At 39.1% G+C, this 26,332-nt stretch overlaps 1 protein-coding gene across 6 annotated transcripts in view; it reads left to right on the top strand.

Annotated features, from left to right (window-relative positions):
• The window catches only part of PLPPR5 (phospholipid phosphatase related 5), a 164,404-nt gene that overhangs the window by 103,857 nt on the left and 34,215 nt on the right, over nucleotides 1-26,332 (top strand). For 5 of the 6 annotated variants that reach the window (XM_048943905.1, XM_048943906.1, XM_048943910.1 and 2 more), the window contains 2 exons: nucleotides 649-723; nucleotides 17,137-17,325. In XM_048943905.1, the coding sequence (XP_048799862.1) occupies nucleotides 649-723; nucleotides 17,137-17,325 (264 nt within the window). The remainder of the gene's footprint in view (nucleotides 1-648; nucleotides 724-17,136; nucleotides 17,326-26,332) is intronic. The other variant, XM_048943911.1, reaches the window with a different exon arrangement.

Raw genomic sequence — 26,332 nt, 5'->3', positions numbered from 1 at the left:
TTTTTGTTCTTGTTGTTTCATTTTTAAGGAACTATGACATTGTTTGTATTTGTGATATTAAGAATAAATAGTCTGTGGATCCTCTAGAACCAGAAATCTACTGTGTTGTGATTGCAAGACATGACTTCACAGCTTGGTAGTTCACTGTAGTCCTGTGTTCCCGTGCTTCTGTAGAAGCTTGGTAGACTGAAAACTTCTAAGCCTTCATTCAGTTAATGCACCTCAACAAAGCCCTGTAACATAAACTTTAAGAGCATACTTCAATTTCTTTGAAGCCAATGAAACCTAGAAAAACTCTGCTGAAAAGAGATAAAATATCTGTTTGGAAATAGAAGAGGTTGAATTAAGTAGGGATGTGAATAAAAAATTTTATGTGCAAATCATTGCATAGGTACTCTTATTTAGGAGAAAAATGGCTGGAATCAGTTTAGTATAATAGTAAAATGTAAGTTAACTTGAACCTCCCTCATACCAGAAAAAAAAAAAGAACGATACGTGCAGTCCTTCAGTTTGCTGTATTTCTCACCATTTGTTATTTTGATATGCTTATGTTCTATTTAGGCCTATTATAGTCTGTTGCGGGCACGCTATTCTCAGCAGTGCTGGCTTCTTACAGGTGGATGTAATATAGTTTTGTTCTCTTCACAGATGAACGTGATTACAAACAGCAGGCATGCATCTCAGAGAAACCACACGGCATTGCCATGCTTCACGCTACTGGAGGTAAAACAAACTGTAGATAAATTGCTAAGTATTTGGGGTGTATTTTTGAAGGAAATGCTATTAGTAGCAACTGATTTATATTTATCAATGTATTTATGTTTATTTCAATATGGACTGTTATCTGTTAGTTGTCAATCTCTTTTTTTGCAATTGTGAATAAAATTGTAGTCCCTGTAACTGTTTCTCAGTGCTTTCATGAGAGGCCGTGTGAAAAGGGGTCTTTAACTCTACAATTTAATTTTATGTGGATTTAACGTTCTGAAGTTCCAGAATCCAACAGAGTGAAGTACCTCTGAGCTGGACTCATGGATATTGGTGGAAAGGGCTTGTTAATAATACTCAGTATGGAAGATGTTTCATTTATCAATCTTAAAGATGAGGAGCGGTAGAACAGAATGTTATAGTGGTTGTTCAAAGTCTTTCAGTCTGTAAGGAATGGGAGACTATAGCAGAAATGCTAAGTCACAACCTGAAGCAGTGATTGAGCACCTGGTGGGAAGGCAGGGCCAATCCAGGGGAGCTCAGGTGCATGCAATGCCCCTGAGTGACTAGAAGGGCTGAAGCCAGGATTCGCCCCTTTCCAGACCTCATTTAAGGACTGGCAATGGGGTAAGGGCATCTTGCTGGACATCCTTGTGTATGTGAAGCCTTCTGAAGGTGAACGGCTTCTTTGTTTCTGTGCCTATGGCTATTGTGTTTGAGGAAGTCCCCTCTTGTTGCTGCCTAGGGCTTTGCTACTCTGCTGTCATTACTGTGCTTCCCATTGCATTGCAGTGTTACAGAGACGTTTGGGAATAATTCATATTGAGTATTGAGCTCCATTTGAAACACTTTCCTTTAATCTTGATCTTATTTTTGAGACTATTCTTAATTTAATTAATTAAAGCAGACACAGCTCCTATTACACCTGCCCTGCAGTGGAGCTGGAGCTGCAGCATGGCATAGGTTTGTTGCACACTCTTTGAGCCGCTTTAGGATGGATCACTCAGCCCCACCAAGAATTCAGTAGAACTTGCCACGCGTGCGGTTTTTCAGAGTGGCTTCCATGACTGAATGACAACTGCTAACCAAACTGTGCTAAAACTAGCTTAGTTGGGTTAGATCCCGCAAAGGTATGGATAAGGATGCTGCACAGCCATATCTGAGTGTGGCTGGGAGCACGCTGCTTGCAAATATCTGTGTGATGATGGCTGATATAGCCCTTCAGCCCCAGTGGAAAATCTTATGCAAGCATTTAGATGTGAGTTTATTATTATGCTATAGTCACACAAGTTCTGTGATAATGAGGTAAGGAGAAGGGTAGCAAGACATCTACAACTAGTTCTGGGAAGCCAGCACTGGTTACTGTGGGATGCCCTGATAATACGTTTAGAGACATCTGGTAAACAGAGAAAGGATGATATCAATAACAATATAGCAACATGCCGTGGAAAAGTGAGAGGCATAGAAATTGTGACTTAAGTTAAACTCATGAAATGTTGGATTATTTCTTTTCATCTGCACATTTTGGAAGTAGAAGTTGCTCCCATGTGAATAGGAAATTGCTTCATTGCATGGTATTATTTCTGTCACATCACTTCAGCTAATATTGTAGCTTGGCAATTTATGTTCACTCTTTTCAAGTAATGTTTGTGATCCACTGTGACACAAATCACTGTGGATCCACTGGCTTTTTTTGCCTGTGCTATGTCACGCTGAGACAGCATCAGAGTGGATGATTTCTATATGAAATTTAACTGCATTAAAAGATCCAAAAACCTGATGTTGTCATGGTACTATTACATAAGTTTATGCCATAGAAGTCACTGGGAAGACAGTAAAGAACATCCAAATCTATAAATGGGTATCAAGGTGACATGATTTCCATTCTTGAATGTTGGAGGGAGCATTCAACCTTATTTATGTTCTGCTTCATCAGCTGTAAAGTCTAAAGAACAGTTCTATGCCCACTTCTGGTAAGATACACAGATAGAAGAGAAGAACAGGTATGCAGTAGCAGTACTTTATAATCATTTATTAGCATGGCTACCCAGGGTAGAAAAGGTGCTCCAGATATGTATCAGCTACAGTTTTTTCTTAAAGCATCTGGATAAGCTAAGTATGTAGTATCATCTGAGCACCTAAGTCAAGGCATTTGGGTGATGAGAAGGAAGGTCTGTGAGATGTCTTAGCTTTTCTTTTAAAGTCTCATGATATGTTCTTTACTTCCATAGCAGATGTTAGCCAAACTGCATGCATCAAAAACATAGTAAAAAAGCAATTGTACTTTTGCTTATGTGGTAGCTGGAGAGCAAAACAAGGTGTTGAATGAGGATTCAAGTATCCACAACCATGCAACCAAATCCTCTCTGCTGATACAAGGGAACAGCAACCACCAGGTGCCAGTGGTAGTGACTGTCCTTTGGTGGTGATTGTCTCCTTGTGGAGACCTGATGTCTGTAATGTTTTTGTAAGACTGGACTGACTGGTACAGAGAACGTTTATTTGCAGGGACGCATTAACAGCTAAGCTGTGTGTAACTTCCCAGCCTGTACTTCAAGAGTTTGTTTTGTGTGAGAAAAAGTAAAAATTACTTTTCCTGGAAAGCTGTTAGCCTTTATTTCTTAGGTATTTGAGCAGGTCTTAAGGGGATACCGAATATAACGCAAGACTGTATGCAAATTCTATCTTTTCACTGGAACATCTGAAGTGCTGTTGCTCTCTGTGCCACTTGTGTCTTGGCAGCACACTCCCCTGAGCTCGCTGGCAGTGACAGGGAGTTAGTCTCAGCTGCATGCTCTGCACAGTTTTGCCCATGCTCACTTCTCTGCCTGGCCAAGCCCTGGCTGAAGGCTAAGTGAAAGTCAGTACCTCAGCCCTAGAAGATTTGAAGATGCTGGCTGGAAACAACAGCAGGGAATATTTACATTACATGTTAGCCAGGTTCTCTTTGCAGAGAACATGACTTTTTCATGAGCAGCCTGCAGTTTAGAAGTAAAAGAAAAGGTGAAGATCAGAGTGATTAACATTAGAGGAATGCCAAGTGTAGTGTTTCTCTTGCAACAAAGAAGAGTAAGTTTTTTTTACACTTAGAGCTTGCTCTCAATCACTGGCTCAACTATGCTAAGCAGTGGCATTTCAATGGATTTCAGTAGTTGATAGTTAGCAGACTAACGGATGCTAATGTACTTGTTAGAGCCAGTTTCTATTCACTTGGTCTTTCTAGCAAAGGTTACTTCATACAGATTTTTTTCTCTAACTTGTTTCTAACTTATTTCTAACCTAATGAGAAAAATGATCTAAAGATGTACAGAAACTTCTAGTAGTATGAAAAGCAGTCTCAACAGACTTCATTCTTCTGGTGATATTAAGCTCTACACCTTTCAAAATGTTAGCTTTTCTCTGCAGAGCAGTCTCATAAGCTACTGCTGTCAACCGTTCAGAAAACATCTGTCCTCTTCAACTCACAAATTTATTGAGAACATGCACCTGAGTATTCTGTCATCTTTTCCAGATACCTTCATTAGCACTATTCAAAGCAGTGAACCCTGCTTTTATTGCTTGATCCTAGTGGATGGATTTGGAGTCTCAATCCAACTAGCTAAGCTGGAGGAAAGAATATACATTCTGTAAGACTTTGAAAGCTCAAAAGCTGAATGTGTATGGCAGAAACCGAGCTGTGTAAACATTTGTTATTTCCTGTTATTGTCAAGAGCTTCTGCTAGTTTAAGGCATTATTTATGCAGTCTCTCTTGTTCTTATTTTTTTCTATCAGATGTTGAATTCCTATGATGTTGCTTCATTATTTTTTTCTTTCTAGCAATTTTCCCATTTAAAAAAGCATCAGATTTTGAAAATAATCTCCTCAAATCCTTGCAGTATCAAAAGTTAGTTTCCCCAGCAATACCAATTGATGACAGACTATAAATGTAGACTCCTAAGGCCAGTTACTGTCCAAGAGCACTCACTTTTCAATTTTACTTTGAGACCAGGTTTTTTTTCCTTCTTAAAAGACTTAGTAACACCAGATGCAAACTTCTGCTGTTCTTGTAAACCTCTGTGGTTTTAGATTTAGGTATTCTATGAAAAACATTAAGTGGTGCTATTTAAACAGAATCGCACAATATGACAATTGATATTATCTTTTGTTTTTTTTTTTTTCCACCTCCAGTTATGCATATAGATGTACTTATTGAAATTTTAAGAGATGTAATTCTTTCATCCTGTATTCACCTCTAGAAATTACCAAAATTGCCTTTTTGAACACAGGGGTTAGAATGTCTCTAATTCTGGCAGTGGGCAGATCCTTTAATGTATGCATCTGTGAGACTGTTGCTGACTTCTGTACTTCAGATAGCAGAGCTGCATTCATTAACTACCACTCTAAATTTTGTGAAAAACTTACCTTATTGCATAATGGACTTCCACATTCTTAGCATGCAGCCCTGAACTGTGCTTAGCTATACTGATAGGTTTTGTGGCTTTGTCTTTTTTTCAGTCTTTACTGGGGAAGTGGCAATACAGCAGTGTTTGGGTTTTTTTTGTGGCTTTTTTTTTTTTTTAATGCTTCTGAAATGATTCTGGCAGACATTTCTCTTTGTCTTGGTTATGCACTCTGCAGGGCTCTTTATGCAATTTATTCCCCATTGAACTGTGAGCTTTCTCATAGCTGAGAATAAAGATGACTCAGACAATTTATGGCTGATTCAACAGTAGGAGGTCAATCTGAGTTTCTCCTTTACCCTTTGGGTTCTAAGGATTTATTTTCTGCCTAAGAAGAGCATTATGTATCATATCTCTCTTGTGTAATTTTCACAGTCTACAAATTTCTTCTTTCTTCTCCTGGCTTCCAATACCTAAGTAGCTTGTCAACAGTCTTAAAAGTTACAGCCAGTAACATACTTAGCGAAAGATGCAGAAAGTAGTTGCATATGAAAAGGTAAACTGCAGTTGTATGAATTTGTGGTGATGCTGAAATGCCACAAAAGAAAGAAGTAAAAAGCATTTCACATCTTCCATTGAAGTACAGGCTTAAGAGCCATCACTTATCAAGCATCTTTATTTTTTAACCTTCAAATATATCTTCTCTTTAAATCTTTAATTTTTTTTTTCTTTCCCCATTGGATCCTTGACATGTTTCACTAAATATGTATACTAAAACCTGCATTTAGACAATCAAGGTCATAGTGTCATTTCTGAATTTAAGTGTATTTGTCTGTGTTTATTTATTTCCATTCAAAGACTTGCAATCCATTTTTCACATGGAGCAAGATGCCTGGTATCATTATGCTTCAATGTGAAATGAAACTGCACATAAACGAGGAAGTACAATCTTAAAATGGCATGCAGATTTGGTTCTAATAATACTGTTATTGTTGCTCTCTTCTCCATGGTTTAGCTCTTAATGTTCTGCATAGCCACTTGGATGCAAAATGTAGATCCTGAAAGGAACTGCACAAAGAACCAAGATTCTGTTAGCATCTCTACCCCATTGATAGTAATAAAAAAGCAGGTTTTTGATGTTTTAAGGAAATGAAAACTGTTACAAAGCTATGCAGAGCTTTGAGTACCATACATAGATGAGAACTACCAGAACAGGATTAAATATACAGAATTTTTGATGGAATTGAAATTATACAGACACTTAATAGGAAGAAGAAAGTTTAAAAAAAAAAAAAAAAAAAAAAAAAAAAAGCTGAAAACCCCTCTTATAAAAGTCACTGAAAGCTATATTTTATAGGTAGTTCTTTAAAGTGGTGTTGGCGGAATGCATGAGTTTTGAAGGAGGGAGTAAGTGAATTGCTCTGGCAGTCTATCATTAAATTTTTCCAGGACACTATAGATTTATGACTGACTGCCTCCTATAACCCCCTGCCAAAACCAAATAAACAAAAGTTTTTTGACCTTCAAAAATTTTGCTGAATTTTATATACAGCTTGTTTAATGAAGTGCTTGTAGGGTAATGCCTCTGTGGAATTTGTTAGTCCTCCATTCCAACAGACTCTCTTCCTTTGCAGAAACAGAAAACTTTCCTGCACAGAGAGCCTTGTGTATGTTATTGACAAATGTTGATCAGACTGTATTTACTGCAGTTTGTTAAAATTGCTCTTGAGTAGAAATTACTTCATGTGAGTTATTCTTGCACAACTTCCTTTAAATTGCTAATTTCTGTAGCTCACTTTAGTAACATTTTACTATGAAGTATGTGTGTACCACAATATGCATTGGTTCCATATTTGTAGGCAGCAGTAGTGCACTGTTAGAAATAGTCTGCAGGGAAGGTTTGGCTATTTGTGTAGTATTTTCTTTTCAAGAAAAGCAACACATTTTAATCCTTTGGGGCACTATCAAATAAACTTTTAACCATATCTAACAGGATGGTAAACATTCAGAGAAGGGCATTTTAACACCCATCATTCACTGGGTGCAATGCAAGTGAAGGAGAAAGAAGTGATGCTTATGAAAAGCACTAATTGAGCTAATAAAACTTTTCAATATCTTCTACTGACAAGATAAACATTGAAAAGCTAGTGCTTCTTCCAAATGGATAAAGCACAGTAAATCAGTAAGTGTTCTTTATTCTCAGGCAATTTCTGAGCTTGGCTCCAATGAAAAAGTAATACCCTACTAAGCAACTTCACTGTAGACATTGTTTATGTTGTTAAATACTTGTGTAACAGGGAACCAGATGCAAGTAAATGTCCTGCATGTGTGGGTTGTGTTAGTCACCCCAGGTGATGCAGAAATGAGCTAGCTCCCCTTCTGTATTAATCCTCACCTGCTGGTAATGAATGCAATTGGAGTAGTCAATAAAATAAAGAGGGTGCAATTTCTCCTGTTTCTTTTAATGCCTCTTTTACTTTGAAGAAGTAAATCAAAGCACAAGAGGGCAGAAAGAAGGGATGATAAAAAGAGCAGCATCCACGGGAGGTAATCTTAGGGGAAATTAATCCATGAATGAATTTATTCAAAATTGTCTTGAAGTCTGAAGAGATTTCCAGATTCTTCCAGATGCTCTTCTCTCTGATGCAGTGTTTTTTCCAGCCTTGACCATGAGAAATACAGGAAGAAGAAAATTCTTAGCATTGAGTGAATGTACTTTGGTTTAATACTCCTTCTGGCCAGAATAAGGGATGGAACCAGGAGTTGTGTGTTTGTAGGACAGGAACATTCCTTTGTTTTGAGGATATTTTTGTATAAGTAGGGATATTTTCAGACAGTGTTGGTATTTTTAAAGAACTTGTCTGTCATAACTATTCCCGTTGGTTTAAGTTTTAATGCTCTGTATTTCTTCATAACTCCCACACTAGTGATGTTTTTTGTGAAAACTGAAATGAAAAGATTATCAAGGAGTATCTATTCATTACACAAATCTAGTAGGACACAGTTATCAACATAGGAATAAATTGGTGTGTATTAAAAGCAATGATTGTTTGTCCCTCCATTTTATTTTTTTTTTTCTGTTTTGGGTAAGAGTTTATGACAGAATCTCTGCGTCAACACTGTCATTACCCTTGTTTCTGAGGTTGCTAATTGCAACATGATTGCAGGAGAGCTGTGATATTGAATAGTGAGTGTATGATTAAAACGTGTGGAAGATACGCATATTTTTGTGTTATCATCAGGTGGACTTTTTTCTAAAATTACTTTTAACGTCATGCCAATGTCAACTGGGACAAATTTGAAATTGGGTAATTTTTCTTTTTATCTGCTAACTGAAACGTTAACTGCAGTGCTCCTAATGAAATTAAATGCTGGACACCAGGATGCCTAATAAGCTAAATATCTTGCTTAAATCCCATTTGGATACTGTCCTGATTACTTTAGAAGCAGTATTTAGTATGCTGGATATTAACATTGCTCTATGAAGAGGTTAATGCTGTAAAAACGATGTGTCCTAAGATGGTTGTATCTTTTTAGTAACTACCCACTTCATTTCACTCTATCTCAGTTTTTGTGCTTAGTGGGAATCTGATCCTGTAGCCCTTATGTTCTGTCCTTACATCTCCAACTGCTTTTAATTTCTATAAATTAACAGAAGTCTTATGGGAGTGAAAGACCAAATGCTAAGAATATTTTAATGTTGCTCTTTTTTTGAGATGTACTTCACATTTACTGCTTTACCACATTCCAGTCTATTCAAAGTAAATGGACCTTAGATTCTTCCACGATTGATAACTTCTGGCAGTGTGAAGTGAGGAAGAACCGCATAATACCTTAAGGCCATTAGAATAAAGTCACTAGATAGACATATGAAAAGAAATATTTGGAATAGTTCTGGCAGGTAGCAATTGAGCCTCTAAAAAGAAATACTGAAGATATTTTATGTTCCTTGATTCTGTTCCTGCAATCTGGCCTTCCCATCCCTCAGCCACTTGCCCAGCCTAGGGTCTTGAATGTGCCAAGTCATACTGTCTGCTCATAATCCAGTTCTCTTTGTAGTGCCCTACTCTCATGCCTGATGCTATCTGCTGTGTGAGCTGTTGAGGTGCTGTCTTTTAATCCTGCTCTGGTAGGAGCCTACAGAATACCCACTTACTGCGTTTCCTCATGATAAACCTGTAATTTGAACTCGCGATACTCTTGTCAAATTTGCTGACGAGCAGAAAGGGATGTCTTGTGACTTGTGAACAGTTTTATCTTTCCTTCTGAATGGAAAATGGAAACAAGAAGTCCAGGGGGATATGTAGTTCTCCTTGTCTTCTGAGACAGGTATATCTGGAAGTGTTGATGATCCGTAGAGCTGAAGCATTAACTCTTTAACTCCCAGTTCATTATATGATGTTATGAGGAATATCAGTAACAAAAATCATAACACCGTGATACCAAGTTAGAGGAAATATGGTTCTATTTTTAGATTTTAAATATAATGATCAAATGAATTACAGTAATTGCAGTGAATCACCACTAGAGTGGATTGTAGTCATTAAGACTAAAGATTACAAATCTGTAGGTTGTAGTAAATTTGCTATCAGAGAATCATACCAGAAATAGATCTTGGGGGATTCCTAGGGGTCATGTAATCCACTTGTTCAGAGCAGGGCTGACTTCAACATTAGGTCAGGGTGCTCCAAGCCTTGTGCCAAGTCTGGAATATCTCCAAGAATGAAGATACCCTGTAGAACGAAAGTATAAGGGTGTCTGGAAATGGATGGTTTCTGCAACAGTTGTTGTGTAGAGTCTAGTAATTTAGAGAAACTCTCTGACTACCTGCAGCATGGGCAGGCCTAATGCCTTGTAGAGGTTGCCCTGTAAGTCCTTCTCTGAGTTTAGCCACAGAGCCCAAAGGGATGTTGTGGAAATGGCATTCTGCAGGGGGGAGCTCCCCAAAGTACCGAGGTGTCTGTCCTGCAGTAGGCATGAGCAGTAGCTTGGTGAAAAACCACTGTGGGAAATGGTATCCTTGGCATGGTGACAGTAGCACTCCGCGGTTATATGAATGTTTTGTGCCTTTGAAACTGTATGTATCATTCAATTTCAAGTTTCCATCTTCCTTGAGTTTTCAGCCTTTTCTGGATGCTCAAGAGCAAGCTATAAAGGGTATTTTTTAGAGCAGAGATTCATGAAAACATGAACGTAGAGTGAGTGTCCTCATGTTGAATGGAAACGTGCAATACCTTTGTTTCTTGTAGCTCTCAGGATCATGAGTGGTGAGGGCTGTATGAGGGTATAAATGAGCTGTGTCCTGAACAATGAGTATTTTGGATTGGTCTTCAAATATTTTTGATATTGTAAAGTTTCAGAATAATTGAAGAAAATCATCATCTCTATTACTAGCATGATTGGACAGACATCTGGTAGCAGTGAATTTTGTGCTTAATTGTGTAATAAATTCTGTGGGCTTTTTCTTTCTCCGCTAAAACACAGTACACATATCCTGAAATTTCTCTTTCTGTGCTTTTCATATGCTTTTAATTTTATGAAGGGATGGAACTCGGGGATGTGATTTCAGGTGTAATGCTAACGAGAAGTGTCTAGTATAATTTGTAAGAACATAAGTCGTTCTATCACACAACTGCTTGCGAGCTTAGCCAGTAGAAACTACAATGAAGAGTGTATTGGATGTCTGCCAGGACGACCTGCATACACTTAATGATAACGAGATCTGGAAGTATGCAGTGATTATTGTGCATAATTTATGATGTTAGTCTATTTGTCTTTCCCTTTTGAGAGAGAGTTAGAAAGTGGGTTGATTTAATCTAACATACAAGCTTGTGCTTGGAATTATCATTGGAGTCCTTTATAATTTACCTGTTCATGATACTATTGCAGAGGGCCAAGCCTGGTTATGCTGTGAGATATCTGTGCAAGTTTTACTATGCACCTGCATCTGAACTTATGAATCCTCAGTGTTGGAAGGATGACCTCATACTTGTGTACTGACTTGCCACTGTGACTGTCTAACTATTTTATGCAGTTCTTGGATGCTATTTAAGAGTGGGATTTAAAAATCAGAGCTTGGATTCATCCATGTAGAGTCCAAGTTATAAGACATCAATCTTACAAGCACACAGAGGATGATATTTCATGTGAATTTTCCTGCAGATAAACCAGATCTCCGTTACTTAATCCAGAAGTGCTGCAACCTCTCTAGCAACTTTGGCTGTTGCTCACACATCTCTGAGCAATATGTTTATTGCCTGCTTAAAAGCACTGCATACTACTATACTACAGGTGGCAAAACTGTGGGTGAGAGCATAACCACAAAAAGGAGGCTGAATGTATTGAGGATTTCTTCATTCTTATGTGCTTTTGGACAAAATTTTCATACAGTAAAGAATCTTGATGAGTGGGTAAACATTTACTTTAAGCACATCCTTGTAGTGTGGATATACAGAATATTTAACTGAGAAGCTGTATTAATTGGCCTCACTATTTACAGTAAAAATAAAAAGGTACAAAAGAAGACAAATTGTAGAATGGCAAGACTGCCATATTCAAATGAGTGAAATTCAGTGATATGTAGAGGGAATTTTTTGAATTGGTCTATAAAGCCTTCAGGCATTGTGCAAACGTCTGAACTAATTTTGAATTATATATAAATTCTAACTGTACAGATGCATACAGTACATTGCATAGGGTAGGCCCATGTGACTTCTGTCCACTTGATTACTGCACCAGAGTAAGTGCATGCTCTGCTTATATCAGCTACTGATTCCATAATCTGCTGCATCACTAATTCAAGGTATCATTGGTTGCATTTGAATGGGAGGTTCCACCATCAAAGAGTTGTTAAAGAGGATGATATTCTGGGTGAATGAGATGAGGATGCTTATTCCTAATTTGTATTGTTTTTATTGAACCAATTATTCTAAAGATTAACAGGTTTGCAGACATTTTGTAAAATACTACAGTTACTGAAAACATATTTAGAAACCATCACAACTTCATAGTTGTGGTAACAGTTTACTAAGTAGAAGGGTTTTTCCTAAGATTATCTTAGCTTAGATTAAATATTTTTTCTAAGGACATTCAGATGTCAGTGTTTCATTTTTGCATTGACAAAAGCATGTTCTGTTTTTTTGGTTTTTTTTTAATTTTAATTTTTGTTTTTAAAAATTATTACTTTTTAGTATTTTAAGTTGACAGCATGGTAGTATAGTAGTAGAAGTGCTAATGGAGGCTTTAGTTCTCAGGATGTGCAGACTGGTGGTACGTAATGTCCTCTGGCATCCCAAATATTCTGTTCTAGCCCGTGAAGAACTTGTAAGTAATAATACGTGTTCCTTAATTTGAAGATAGCAAGCAGTTTTATGAAGACTAAATATCTTATTGATGTAAACACTGACTGGGCAACTAATTTGCTGTGGCTACTACTCATTATATCCAACTCAATCATTTCATTGTTGCGTTGTCCTCCTCCTCATTTGTTTTATCTCCATCTGTTCATTCTTTCATGTACTTGTACTGCACTGTATGAGGTGCCCAAGATTACTGGGGCAAAATTTTGCCTTCTGTGGAAACAGGGTCTAGCTCTACGTGACACTGCAAGGCAAATACAGTATTAATGCTTATGCTACTATTAATTTTACTACTTTTTTTTCCCTCCCTGTGTGATTCAGGAGAAGTATAATTCCTATTTTGGAACTAACTTAGTGATGTGGAGGTGAAAGTTAAGAGTAAAATAGATCACATCTCACTGCAGTCCTTTAAAAGATGGGTGGTAGTCTAAGCTAGTCAGAACTTGATTTATTGTTCTAAGTGGTATCATCAGGCATTGGTATTTCTCAGGATGGGATGAATGGCACTTTGAGGGAATGATTCATCCTGCTCTAATGTAGTACAGCTTAGTCACCTGCTGGAGCTGTCTCTCTATGTGAACTCCATGCTAGGACCATATGAAAAACTTACATTAGATGTCTAATTTGTCTGAATCATATTGTGGGTGTTTTGGGAATTAGATTCCACTTCTGATTCTTCACTGTGCTCCGCTTGCTAGAAAATTATTTTTCTCTTGCATTATGATGCTCCTATGAACATAATTTTGGTAGTATCACAGAATTATAGAATGGTGTTTAGTTGGAAGAGACCTTAAAAGGTAATCTAGTTCCAGCTTCTCTGCTGTGGAGAGGATTGTCAGCCACTAGATCAGGCTGTCTAGGGTGGCATCCAACTTGGCAAATGCCCCAGCCTTTAGGATTTTAATAACCATTGGATGAAGTTTCTGAAAAGCTTTTCATACATCAAAGATACCCTTTGCTTCTTAAGTTAGTTTGTGGATAAGTTTTTATGCAAGTCTCTCTATTTGCAGAATTTGCCTTGATAAGCCAGGAGGTCTCTAACAATTCAGTTTGTTCTTTCTCTTCATTGCTGTTGTATCATCAAAATAGATGCAATATTCCCTTCTGAACAGGCTGGTTTAGTGTAATGTGAAGTTGTATCAGGGAAACTTCCATGGGGTTGCTAAATGCATCTTTATCATTCTGATAAAGCATGAAAGAGAAAAGTAAAAACAGCTGGATGACTTCACATCAAGTATTCCCATTAGGAAAGCTTTGTTGCGTTGACTGTGTATCTTTACTGCCTTTTGCCATAGAATTGATTTATAACTAGAAAATTCTTTTAAAAAGAAATGATGATATAGAACACATGAAGGATTAATGAATTTGTTTTTGAATTGGAAATATGTCCTAGTTATGGGGGTGTGATTTCAGAGTATTACAAATCACTGGAGCTAAGGTTTCTTTTTGTCTGCATTGCTCTCCATTATGTCTCATGAGATGATATTTCACTTAAAATTAAGTAGCAAATGAAAATAACAAGATGGATCTGTGACAACTCTGAGGGGGAACCCCTGCTCTAAGATCAGAGGAACTATTCCCAAGAGAGTTTCAAAACCAGTCTGTCTGTCATCAAAGGTCAACCGGCAATTTTACCAGTACCCTTCTGAAACTAAAATCATTGGTTCTGGGCTTTTTTCTGCCATTCTGCTGTCACTGCATATCACTGATATAAATCAGCAGGGAATGCTGTAATTGCAGAATATATTTAGCTGCCTGTGTTAGTCACTGAAGGCTAATGTGTTCTTTCACTTCTATTTGTTCCATCTAATACATGCTTACGTATTTAACTGGGCAACCAATGAATATCGTGTTCATTATAATAAAAAGTATAGCTCTGGTTTCACTTGATCAGCTAAATGCATATTTACAAAAGCAAGCCAGTGATGTGCATGCCATGCTTTGCAGGCTGTTTGCAACAATGGGAATTTGTGTGTGACTATTAAAGCATTTGCTATTATTATATTTCTGCCTTTCATAATGCTTTCAGTGTTGTAGTGTCGTCTGGAGCTTGGACTTGCCTTGCCTATGCATTTTTAAGCGTTTGTTCATTTTGTAACAGATTGTATTCAGCTACTGCAGCAGTCAACTTATATAGGCAGAACTGTAGCAACCATCAATTACATGGATTTTTTTAAATGTCTGCAAGTGAGACAGAAACTAAACCACACTTTACCAGCTGCAAGAAACTAAGCCTTTCAGAGTGCTCTGAACCAATCCTTTGGCAACATGCAAACAAATCAATGTGCTATTAAAAATACCAAGGACAACAGTGGAGCAAGAAATTAATGTGTATTAGTAGTGCTGTTGGGATTGTTATGGTGATTGTGCAACACTTATAGGGTGTTTTTTTTTCTTTAATTTTTTTTCATTGTGATCAGAGTCTTGTATCAATGAAGATTTTAAATCAATTGGTAACTTTAAAGCTCCTCTGCAACTTAAATCTTGTGCTTTCTAGTTTACAATGGCAAATTCACTTGTAGTGTTTGAAGCACTAGATTTAGTCAATAATACAAGTGAATACTGCATCTAGTAGATTTATCCCTTCCTGTTGCATACTGTATGTTTAAATGCCTGGAAGCCAGACCTTAGAGCTTCAATAGCATCACTGCTGTAAAGTTAAAGAAGCATGGAGAAGACTATTAGAGAAATTGAGAGGCATGACAATGAGAATCTATGTTTCATCTAATGGCAGTCAATATTTACTTGCTGTCATTTGTGTAACATCAGAAAAGGCAGAGCATTGAGGATATGGATATACATACAGCCAGAAGTGTTAGTAATTTAGCTTAGACTGAAAGGGTGTGGTGAAGATGGAGTCAGATTTTTGTCTTTGGGTTCCCAGTAATAGGAGCAGAGTCTGAGCCTGGGACAGAACGCAGGATGTTCTGGTTTAATGAATGGAAATATTGTCAAGGGTTGGACACTGACATGGTTTGTCCAGTGTGGTTCTGGAATCTCTGGCTTTTGAGATATTTAACAGCTGATGGCGTGGCCCCAAAAAGCCTCTGCCCGGAGCTGTGCTGACAAGGTGGTTGGGCTTTGTAACCTCTAGAGATTCTTTCCAAAATCCTTCAGGGATTTTGACAGCAGCTTCACAATGCTTATAAAGCAGGACTTCTTCTGTCCTCTCATTCCTATGGCACTCCAGGTGTATCTGTAACACAGATTTAGGCTCCTAATAGCAAAACTTGGAAATATTTTATTAGCTGGATAGTGGAACTTCATCATGCAGCAGCATACTGTGCCATAGTCACAGATGCACATGAGGAGCTCCCGGTGTTCCTCTGGGGCATCTGCTCGGCTGCAGCTGAAGAGCTGAGCACACTGCAGTCTTGCTCCTGGATTTGGGCCTTATGCCTTCACAATGTAGCTATCTGTTTGTGACCTATAGGGGGAAATTAAGATGTATGTGTGTTTGATAATGGATATTGGACTCCGCACTAAGGAAATGGGGAAAAATGAAGTCTGTGCTAGGCAGAATTCACCACAAGATGTCTCATGTCTCACTATGCATTATTCACAAAGGTACGCAACTATGCAGAGCAGACTGCAATGCAAATGGCATGATTCAGATTATTCTGGGGGGTATGTTAAGAGCATACAAAAATAGACTGCATGTGGAATCCAGAAGGGAAAAGCATGTTCTTCAAGGGCCAATTAAAAATAAATACATGGGAACTGACAGCGCTGAAGATGAACAAATCTCTCCAGAAAGGAGAAGAAAGCAAACAGTTAAACCCAAAGTGCAATGCGAGAATGATTGCATGTTAGAAAAGCAGGGCTATCCAATGCAATTTGTTATTTCTAACAGCTGTGATTCAGTAGGCCAAGTGCAATCTTTGATGCTAAAGAGTCTCTTACAGGCTGCTGCCGGTGGTAGCATGGTGCGGTGCAGGGATGGGGGTGTCTGGAAGGAACTTCTTGCCTGTTGATGTTCAGCATGTGGACCAGAGCCTGCGCATGGGTGATTCTGTGCAAGCACAGGGCGCAGTTGTTCATTCTTTGGATGTGCAGATAGGTATTTTTAAGTGGAACGCTTTGAGGTTTGAGTCTGTGTGATATTTTTTTTTTTCTGGCACTGAAACAGACTCACGTTTTATTTGGAGGTGCTACTTGGGCTATGGCAGCTATCCGTTAGCTGCTAAATGAAAGCTTTCAGCATGAATTCCTTTAGAAGTTATCCGTATACGGAAGAGCATATATTGCCCGTTTGAGGCTTTTAACGCCGGCACATACAGCTACCAGGCGGGGCCGGGGCAGCCCGCGATGCGTTCCGGGGGCGAGGGCAGCCCCTCTACCGCGGCAGCCGGGGCTCTGGATTCGACTCCTTTGCTCTCGGAAGGGCTGAGGTCCGGCGCCGCGGTGCTCCCCGGGCGGGGCGGGGCGGGGTGAGGCGGGGCGAAGCCGCCCCCTCGCCGCCGCGCTCCGCCCGCCCGCCCGCTGCTCGAGCCGGCGCCTCGCTGGAGCCGGTACCGAAGCGGCGGGCCGGGCCCCCGCCAGCCCTGCCCTGCCCTGCCCTACCCCGCCCCACCGCGCTCCCCGCCCCGCCGGCGCCCGCGGTGGATGCCGCCGGGGAGCGGGGCCGCCGCGGCCGCCGGAGCCCCCGTACATGCGAGTGCCCTCTCCGCTCACCAGCATGCTTTACTTCCAGATGGTGATCATGGCAGGGACCGTGATGCTGGCTTACTATTTCGAATACACGGACACCTTCGCGGTCAACGTGCAAGGCTTCTTCTGCTACGAGGGCGCGTACCGCAAACCGTACCCGGGCCCGGAGGACAGCAGCGCCGTGCCCCCGGTGCTCCTCTACTCGCTGACCGCAGGCGTGCCCGTGCTGGTGGTAAGCGGGGGGACCGCCGCGGGCTGCCCGGGGCACGGCAGTAGGGAGCTGCTGTGCCTGCCCTGCGCCTCGGAAGTTTATTTTTAGCATCGCTTTATATAAGCACCGGATCGTGTATTGGCGGTCCTGTTTGGCTGGCTTTGGGTTTTTTTAAAAAAAATATTATTTGGGTGGTTTTGTTTCTCTTTGAAGTGTGTATCAGGTGCAGGCAGGTGGCTACCTGCAGGGACTTCTGGTTGTTGGCTACCACAACGAACACTTCACCTGGTATTAATTAAATACCAATCCCTCTGACAGCGTATTTATTTATCATGGAAATGAACTGCGTTGTCAATGGATTAAATCGCTTTTGCTCAATTCGGTCATCTCCATATGTTACAACTACCGATGTGCATGCAAGCTGAACCTGTGTCTCTAATGCACTGTGACCTGTCAGTCAGGTTTAAATGAATGCATCAAAAAAGAAGTTTATTTCACTGGTTTTTCTTTTTTTTTTTTTTTTTTTTTTTTTTTTTTTTTTTTTTTTTTTGGATTGGGGAAAAAAAAACTAGGAGGGAATTGTTGCATGCTCTGTTTGTGTTGTCAGAGAATGAGGGCATTAGCGTCATTCAAAGATCCCTGACTGGGAAGGAATGAGATGGGAGTATGCAGCCATCAGGGCTGGATTAGATGCAGTGTTACTGGGTGCACACACAGTTACATGGACACAAACTCCCTGTAAAGAGTTCATTTTAGTGGACTATTGTCAGTAGAAAAAGCAACACACCTTCACAGGAGGAGGAGGCCTCTCAAGGCAGTAGCTTTAATGGCTGTGTACTTTTTCAGTGAACTATAAAAATAAAATCTGGGAACAGAAAACTTCATGAAGCTGATGCTGCTGTAACTGCAGACAGCATTCTGTTGAGCACTGAGGTAGCATCCAACAAAATCACATGGTTGGGGTCAGCTTTACTGTTTAAGATATCAGACTGCAGTCATTTACAGTGGATTTGTTCTTTTTTTCTTCTACAGAATGAACTTCTTCATTCTAGAGAATGAACAATCTTTAGCAAAATATGCTGTACAGCAGTTTGTTTTACTGTTCTTTGTTTTAATATCAATTAGTTGACGATTTTGTTTGTCTGCTTGTTTGGTCTTTTGAACCCTTAAATGCTGTTGAGATTTTGAAGGTTATTTTGTTGGTGTTGTGTGTAATGTTTGGTTTGCTTTTAATTATTTCTTATGTTTGACTCCGGATATCATGAAGATTTTGTCAGATGCTCACGAGGAGCTCACTCTTTCCTAGTTGTGTCAGCAAAACGGATTGGTTGTTTCCATTCATTTCCTGGGTGTTAGGTGATTACATCAGAGAAATCACCATGGCATTTTGGTTTGCCAGTTTTGTAATTAGCCTCAGTAGACACTTAGTAATGGAATGTAATGGTATTTAACTGTTCTTCCTCTTGCTATCTTAATTGTCTCAGGCAAATGAGATGCACTGGTGAGTCGGGGCATGGAAAGTCACATTGCAGGTGACTGTTGCACTTTTTAATTTTAACTTTTATTTTACCAAATGGAGATTTCAGCCTCTGAGAATGTCAATCTTGTGACTTCAGCAGCACCAAATCTAATCATTAACATTATTAAATAAAGGCAAAATCTTTCAGCCACAGACACAATTCTGTTCTGATTTTCCTTGGGCAGTTTTCCTGGGTTTAGTGCTTCATAGGACAGCTGCTCTGTCATGCATGAGATGAAAATTGTCTTTCACTGAAAGCAGTGATGAGGGCAATATTTCTACTGAAAGCTGCTTGTATGCTTTTAGCGGTAGTGAAACTCCCGTTAAGATTTCACAAGGATTAATTGTGTTCTGTTCCATTTTCTTTCTGTTTTGTCTAAAGATATTTTGAACATAGGTGCTCTGTGTATTTTTTCTTAATAAATGAAATATGTACTTGTTGCATGATTTGTTTTTATATTTCTGCCTGTAAGGATGCAAACACAGGCCTATGAAAAATATGGATTTGAATGAATGAAAAAGTACTATGATTTGTGGAAAATTCACTGCTGTTTTCTGAATTTTTCTCTTCTGTTGCATTTTTTTGTCACAGTATTCTGTTAGTCCAAAGCTTGTAACTAGCTGCACTCTCTAGTGTAATGCTTTTTTTTTTTATTCCTGTTAGCTTGGCTTGTGGAATTAATGCTTTTTCTGGAGTTTTGAGATAGATCACTGGAGGTTCCTTACCTTGGTGTTCAGGGTAACAATTAATTTTATTTTATTTATTTATTTCTTTTGTAGGATTGGCACTTCTTCCATTGGAGCTACGAGTGCTTCAATCCAGATTTCCCTAATGTGACTCCATAAAGGGCTCCGTTGCATTGAATTTTCTTTAAGTTGCTCTAAAATGAGAAAAATTGGATTTTCCAAGTGACTTTGCTCTTTCCACATACTTGCTGTCCAAAATCTGAAAAAGTAAAGTACGAGTAGCTGGTCTGTCCTGGTGAGCACCTCATCAGCAGTGGGTGCTGTGAGCTGTGACACAGCTGCTCCTCCACTGCTCTTGTGCCAAACCAGAGCTGCAGAAGCAGACATGCGGTGTCTGCTCACAGGGCGCAGGCATTTGCTGAAGCATCAGTCAGGATCTGGGTCGTTTGACAGGGTTGTACCTGTGAGCACTATGCTAATCCTGGAAGTTCTCAGGTTAGTCTTTCAGATGGTGCTTCCTAGTAACACGTTTCTGTAGCTCTAGTGCCACATCACTGCCACACTTCTGTTCTCAATTCTGCTGCTTCTCTCGCCTGCCAGTCCCAGGTCATTCCAGGACAGCCGCAGCTGGTTGTCAGGTCACAGGTCTGCAGGGTTTGGATCTGGCAAATGGAGCCCTTGCCCAGAAGCAGAGGCTGCTTGCTGAGCAACACTTGACTTGCACTGCTGCAATATAGGGATCTGAAACTGGGTCTCATACTCTGCACTTAGTATTTGCTGAATTTGAATTTCTGTAGTCTTATGTCAAGTATTTCAAATGTCTCCTATATCATGTTGCAGCTAGCAAGAAGTTAAATTGTGCTGTTCACTTTGGTGGACAATTTACTGTCCATATATAGAGGTTACTGTTCAAAGCGCCTGTAACTTCATAGGCATAACAGCAGTTGGAGGAATCCAGCAGTTATTCTGTAGAATGAGAATTTCATCTCCCTCTTTACAGTTGATTTCCAGTCTCTTGAGCAGAACACATATATATTGTTGGTTTTCAGTCTGTGTTGTGTGGATTATTTCTAACGGTTGTATGTATTTGTTAACTCTGTTGCTGTAAGTTCTTCCACTGCGATGACCTGAATGATGTCTTTTTTCTCTTTCTTTTAATGGCTGTATACAGCTGCAACTTGCTATGTAACAAAACATGCTCCATTCCAATCTAATACTAATATTTATGGAAGGTTTACAAAGTCACCTTTGGGCATAGGTGAAGTAATTCTTTGGGTGAGCAGATGTGTTTACATAAGAAGCATAAGGCAGATAAACAGTAGAATGTCTTATATAATGTTGATGAGGTTGCTCTCAGAAGTGTGTGGAAATCCAACGTAGGAGATTCCAGAGAGAGAGAATGAGACTCCCATAGAGGCAGCACTTGCCATGTGCTTGCGACTTCCCGCTTGTCTTGGTGACACAAGTTGAAAGAGTGAACACTGGCTGGGCATGCCTGTGCTTCTACTGTCTGTAGCAATGACAGCTGGAATGCTCAATACCTTTTTATTTTCTTTCAGCACTTGAGTCAGGTGTAAAGGTGACAAGCAGTGTGCTCTTGATTTGATTCTACTCAAATATGCAGTGAGTGTAGATGTATTAGTTGAGAGCTCTGTGCTATTTAAGCCATTTCCTAAAATGCCAGTTCTTGCTCAGTGGGCCGATTGCTTTTTTAGTCTTCTTATGACAGATGTAGCTTGGGAAATTTACATCAGGCTAATCCTTCAGCTTCCAGATAGAAATGATTTGTAAAATTCTTCTCAGAATCTAGAGAGCAATCAATTCTGCACTGCTTCTTTCTAGTAGATCTTATTAATTTTGACCTCTCTCTGATAACGTTAACCGTGCTCAAGGACTCTTTCAGTGAGTCCAAATGCTAATATGCATCACCTGAAATAAAAATAAAATTTCATCTAACACCTGGTGTAAAATTCAGTGTATCGGACTGATGATGTACGCTGACTGCTTTGTTAAAGTCAGGAGAAGATAATGACACATTTTCATTAGGATGTGTAAACAGTTTTATTATGCTAATGTTGTTTGTTTTTATTTCCAAGTAACAAGCAGATAATTATAGTACTTACTCATAAAACATACACTTTTATTTGCCTAGATACTCATGTATTCTCTATAAACCAATTAAAGACTGATTTGTTTTAGCATAATCCTCTTAATAGCATCATTGAAAACAATATCTTCAATTTAGACAAAGTGTTGTACTTTTTTTTTTTTTAGATCAGATGAATTTTTAAATTGACATATTTCAGGCAAGGAATTAGTGTAAAAACAAGGGCAACAACAAAAAACAGATGTTCTGGCCTTCAGGTTAGGCTTGGTGAGTAACTTTCTTCTTACTGAATTTTGAGGAATTTTGAAACCTGTCCAAAACAAACAAACAAACAAACAAAAAAAAAAACTGAGAAGGGAAAAGAGAAACATTGTTCACCTATAGGATGTACAGTATCTTGATTCTTTAAGAAACAACAAGGTAACTGGGAATAAAGAGAGAAAGGAGCCATCTTTTGAAGGCTCAGCACAAATGTCAGAAGTCTCTCATCTCTGCTGCCTTTGCTGATCTCTCAGTCCAGGGCAGGTCAAGAATAGATGAAGGATGGGCAAAGACCTGAAGGGGATGCACTGCTTGTTTCCAGTGCATAGAGCTGATGTGGTTGGGCGTGTGCCTGTCTCCCTTCCTTTTGAATCTGCTAGTTTCTATTTTCCTTCTTACACCTACAATTCCATGGAGTGTGATACCAGGGCTGAGCTGATTTTGTCAGACTGAGTTTTCAAAATGTTCTTGTCACAGTAGCCTTAGTTAAGCTGCAGTTCACTCTGAAATGATTTTACTCTGATATAACTTAGTGCTGCACATAAAAAAGAGTGCTGGCTTGTGATCCATTTCTGGGACATGAAAGTACTCTGTTATCTCTTACAACTTTAGGAAGAAAAAACCCCACAACTTGAGAGTTCTGAAAAAGGAATATTTCTGGGAATTTGTTGTGCCAGGAGTCTATGAATTCCCCTCACACCTGAGAGCTTCAAATGATTTTCATTCCTGGCCTCAGTCAGAAGAAAGCACCACCTTCACAAATGTTTCCTCTGTCTATTTTGAGCATTTTTTTTTCCTCCTTCTTGGCTGTTACTGAGTTACATTTGCTTCTGTGGATACTTTGATACTGTTGGGAAAAAAATTAAACCCAACCAACAGGGCGTAAGGGCAGAATAAAAGGCTTCTCTCCTGTTCTGCTTCTTCAAGTAGAAGTGACTTCAATGCATCCTGAAGGAAACTAAGCTGTTTTGTCACTTCTGCTGGAACTAAATCAGGAAAACTTAATAAATAATGTAGGGATGCACAATTGTCAGCAGCTCTGTGTAAAAGGGCAAAAAAAAAAAAAAAAAAAAATAAAAAAATCTAAGAGTGCACAGTGAGGTATTCAAATGCTTGTTTTCATACACATTTTCTAAGGCAAACGCGAGGAACTGACCAGCAAAGTGCTCAGCCTACCCTAACACTCTTCTCAGAAGCAGTGAGTTGCCTTGGTAGGTACTGACCTCCAATATCTGAGTGTCTCTGTGTCCTGTCTTGGAAATAGTAATGATAATGCAGCTAGAGATTATTAGTAGATCAGATTTATCCTCTGAAAGCAAATAGAAGTATTGTTAATTATATCAGAAATTGTCTTCTGCCTCTTACTGTGTGAGGTGTTTCAACAGTCCTGGAATATCTTTGAGAGCTTATGTGTGTGCTCTTTTCTTGCTGGCACATTTGACAGACAGCTGTTTAGACTTTGCATGAAGAAGCAATTGCCAGAATCCTTTGTTTACTCCGTGATCGAGTTGTTCCTGAAGGGACTTTTTACTCTCTGTCTTCATAACTCTTCACTCAACCTGCATACACAGGTGCAACTTCTTTTATTTCTTCTTCCTCTGTTCTCGCTTTTTGTTCCCTTCACAATTTTTTTTTTTTATTTTTTTATTTTTTTGGCAAAGGGCAATGCTGAAGCGTTGAGGCTATTTACCTCATCCTCTTCCTTTGTGAAGAATTGCATTGTGACTTTACTTAAGAACAAAAACTACATCACACAGTTAAGGTCTGCAGTAACCTTGTGTACCAGATGTCAGTACTGGCCTTTTGGGGCACTTAGCAAGACAAATACATGGTTTGATAGTCTGATGCTGTTTTTATCCAAGAGTGAAACCACTAATTGAACAGAGCTGTAACCAGGAGATACAAAAAAAGATTCACTACCACTGTGGGCTTTGTCGCAGTTCTTCTTTGTCTGTCTTCCTCTTATTCTGTGATGGGCTACATGAATGATGCCAACAAGTCATGTTTGTACTTCCAATTGAATTTATAATTTCTGCTGTGCTTGAATTTACAAACCATTACCATTTACAAACATGATCCATCTCGAGGCCATATGCTTCATCCCTTGATGGGCTCTCTGGATGGAAAGTGGCAAGCAGATGTGAGCAAGGCAGACAGGGTGCTGTTTGCAGCAGCTGAATGGCTGCTTGTCCTATAAATGATGCACTTACATGTAAGTGAGAAATTGTTAATCCAACTGATCCTGCACCATACGAGTAGGGAATTTGTATACACAGTTTGTAATCTAAAAAGTAGGCTCAAAGTAATAATCAGCTGCGATATCAAGCAGTTCATGTCCATTATGCATTGTACAGGATTGAAGAGATGAGTGTCCATATGATGCAAAATAACAGACCACCAAAGTAGAAATTTAAGTAGTTTTAGCAGTGGTTTTCAACCTTCAGCACTGTGATGTTTAAAAATCCTTACCATATTCTTGTAGCTTCTCTCAGATACGTTGAAGTGCTTGGTGGCCTTGCTTTCACCATAAATGGGTCTTATGTATCTAAGGTGCAATACCTCATAGATTATATCTGCGGTGGATATACCACATCACCAGTATTCAGAAAGCATCCTGGGACATGGTGTTCCAATGATGAATATCCTTTGTGAATATACTAGCGTTAATGTTTGTTTTATGGTACAGCAAATCTGGCTTTGGAAAAGGAAGGCAAAAGTTCTGACACTTTCTACTTCTGATGAGAAGTCTGGTTTTGTTCATATTGCTTCACCTCTCCTGCAAGCGTTTATATACAAGGGCCACCTCAAAAGTAATGCTTCCTATTTTATTATGTTGACCTGTGATGCTAGAGGTGGATGTGGGTCTGGCAGTGAAGGTTGAACCTTCCCACCAATATTTTGTTACGTTTTGTGACTGTGTGACAGACAGCAGCACAGGGACAGTCTGACAAATGGTGTCTGATGTGGGAGTGTGCATGAAGCAAAGGTGTGTCATTGTATTCCTCCATGCAGGAAAAATGATACCCGCTAACATTCACTGATGCTTGCTGAACATGTATGAAGATGAAAGAGTGGGTGTGAGCTCAGTGAGGCGGTGAGGTGTGTGTTTCAGCTGTGGCAGTAGTGGTTTACCTCCACTGGTGAAGATCTGCACAAATGCAGCATGCGGGCTGGCAAACACTCATAGTTAATGGTGGTGACTATGTTGAAAAACAATATTTTGTAGCTGAGAATTTGCTTTATGGAACAGTGTTATTTTACTCTTTGTTGTGTTTTCCATGGAGAAATAGTAGGCATTGCTTTTGGAGCAATGGAAGCTACATAATTATATCCAGCGTAAAGCAGTAACAAATCTGCAGTAAAAAAAAAATTACTGGATATATTAGTTTTTATAAATTTAAATCTACTAGTAATTTAAAATTTGTTCAGTACCTCTTTAAAATTGGATCTTGATCCTGTATTCTATTTCCTGGATAGGAGGCACCATAAAACTAAAAAAGAAAAACAAACCACTGTCTTGTTAAACTCTAATGAAAGCAGTAAGCTATGAATTCCACTTCTGCTTGCTATTTTGGACAACATACACTGTTACTTGCAATTTTGCATGCATTTTATTAATATTCTGAATGCTCTCTATACAATTATAATATGGTGATTCATTAATAACTTATATATTTGCATTCATGTACAACCAGTTATGTGTTCAAAGGGGTTTATTCTTTATGAATAGCATTTTTTCCTCTGCAAATATGACTTGTTGCCTCTTACACACATATGGTTAGGGACTTTCAGAAAAAAAATAATTAAAAAAAGAAAAAAGCCAGCCAACTGTTCTGCTGTTCTGATTCTTTTTTACAAAACATATTAAAACACCTGTTGTTTTATGCTGGAACTTTTCTTTTTGTTTTCTTGTTGTCTCTAGAAGGGAAGTCATTAATTGTCATTCAATCTGTGAATGATATTATGAGGATTTTCTTTTGTCAATTTATATCTTGTCTCTTTGTAAATCTAGAATTAAGAATTAGAGTCAAGGTGGAACTCAGCTTCACAGTGTAGTTATTTTGGATAGTAAAAGAGATTTCTGTGACGTGTCCATACCAATTTAATGCTCTGACATGACTGAATTAATTCTGCTTAAAGATTTGTTAATTATGGGTCAGCTGAGCTGCTGTGACCAGCCACATACCTACCTACAGCCTTTGGGGAGAATGAGATAAAGGATTTTAGCTTGGTCAGTTTTAATTTAAGACCAACCAATACAAGCTACCTTGTTGGATGTTGTGGTGCGGGTGCACAGGCTGCCTGCGCACACAGCTCTGCTCATAACTGGCTCTACTGTGGTTGGCCTGCTGCTGCCTGCTGTCTGCCCTCCCTGTTCACAGCCATGTTCATCTCTATGCAGAGCAGTATGTGGACATGCATAAGTTTTAGCAGTATGATCACGTTTACATAGG

The sequence above is a fragment of the Lagopus muta genome, chromosome 5 (genome assembly GCF_023343835.1).
Source record: "Lagopus muta isolate bLagMut1 chromosome 5, bLagMut1 primary, whole genome shotgun sequence".
NCBI lineage: Eukaryota > Metazoa > Chordata > Aves > Galliformes > Phasianidae > Lagopus > Lagopus muta.
The sequence above is the reverse complement of the archived record's forward strand: the minus strand, read 5'-3'. Positions and strand labels throughout refer to the sequence as shown.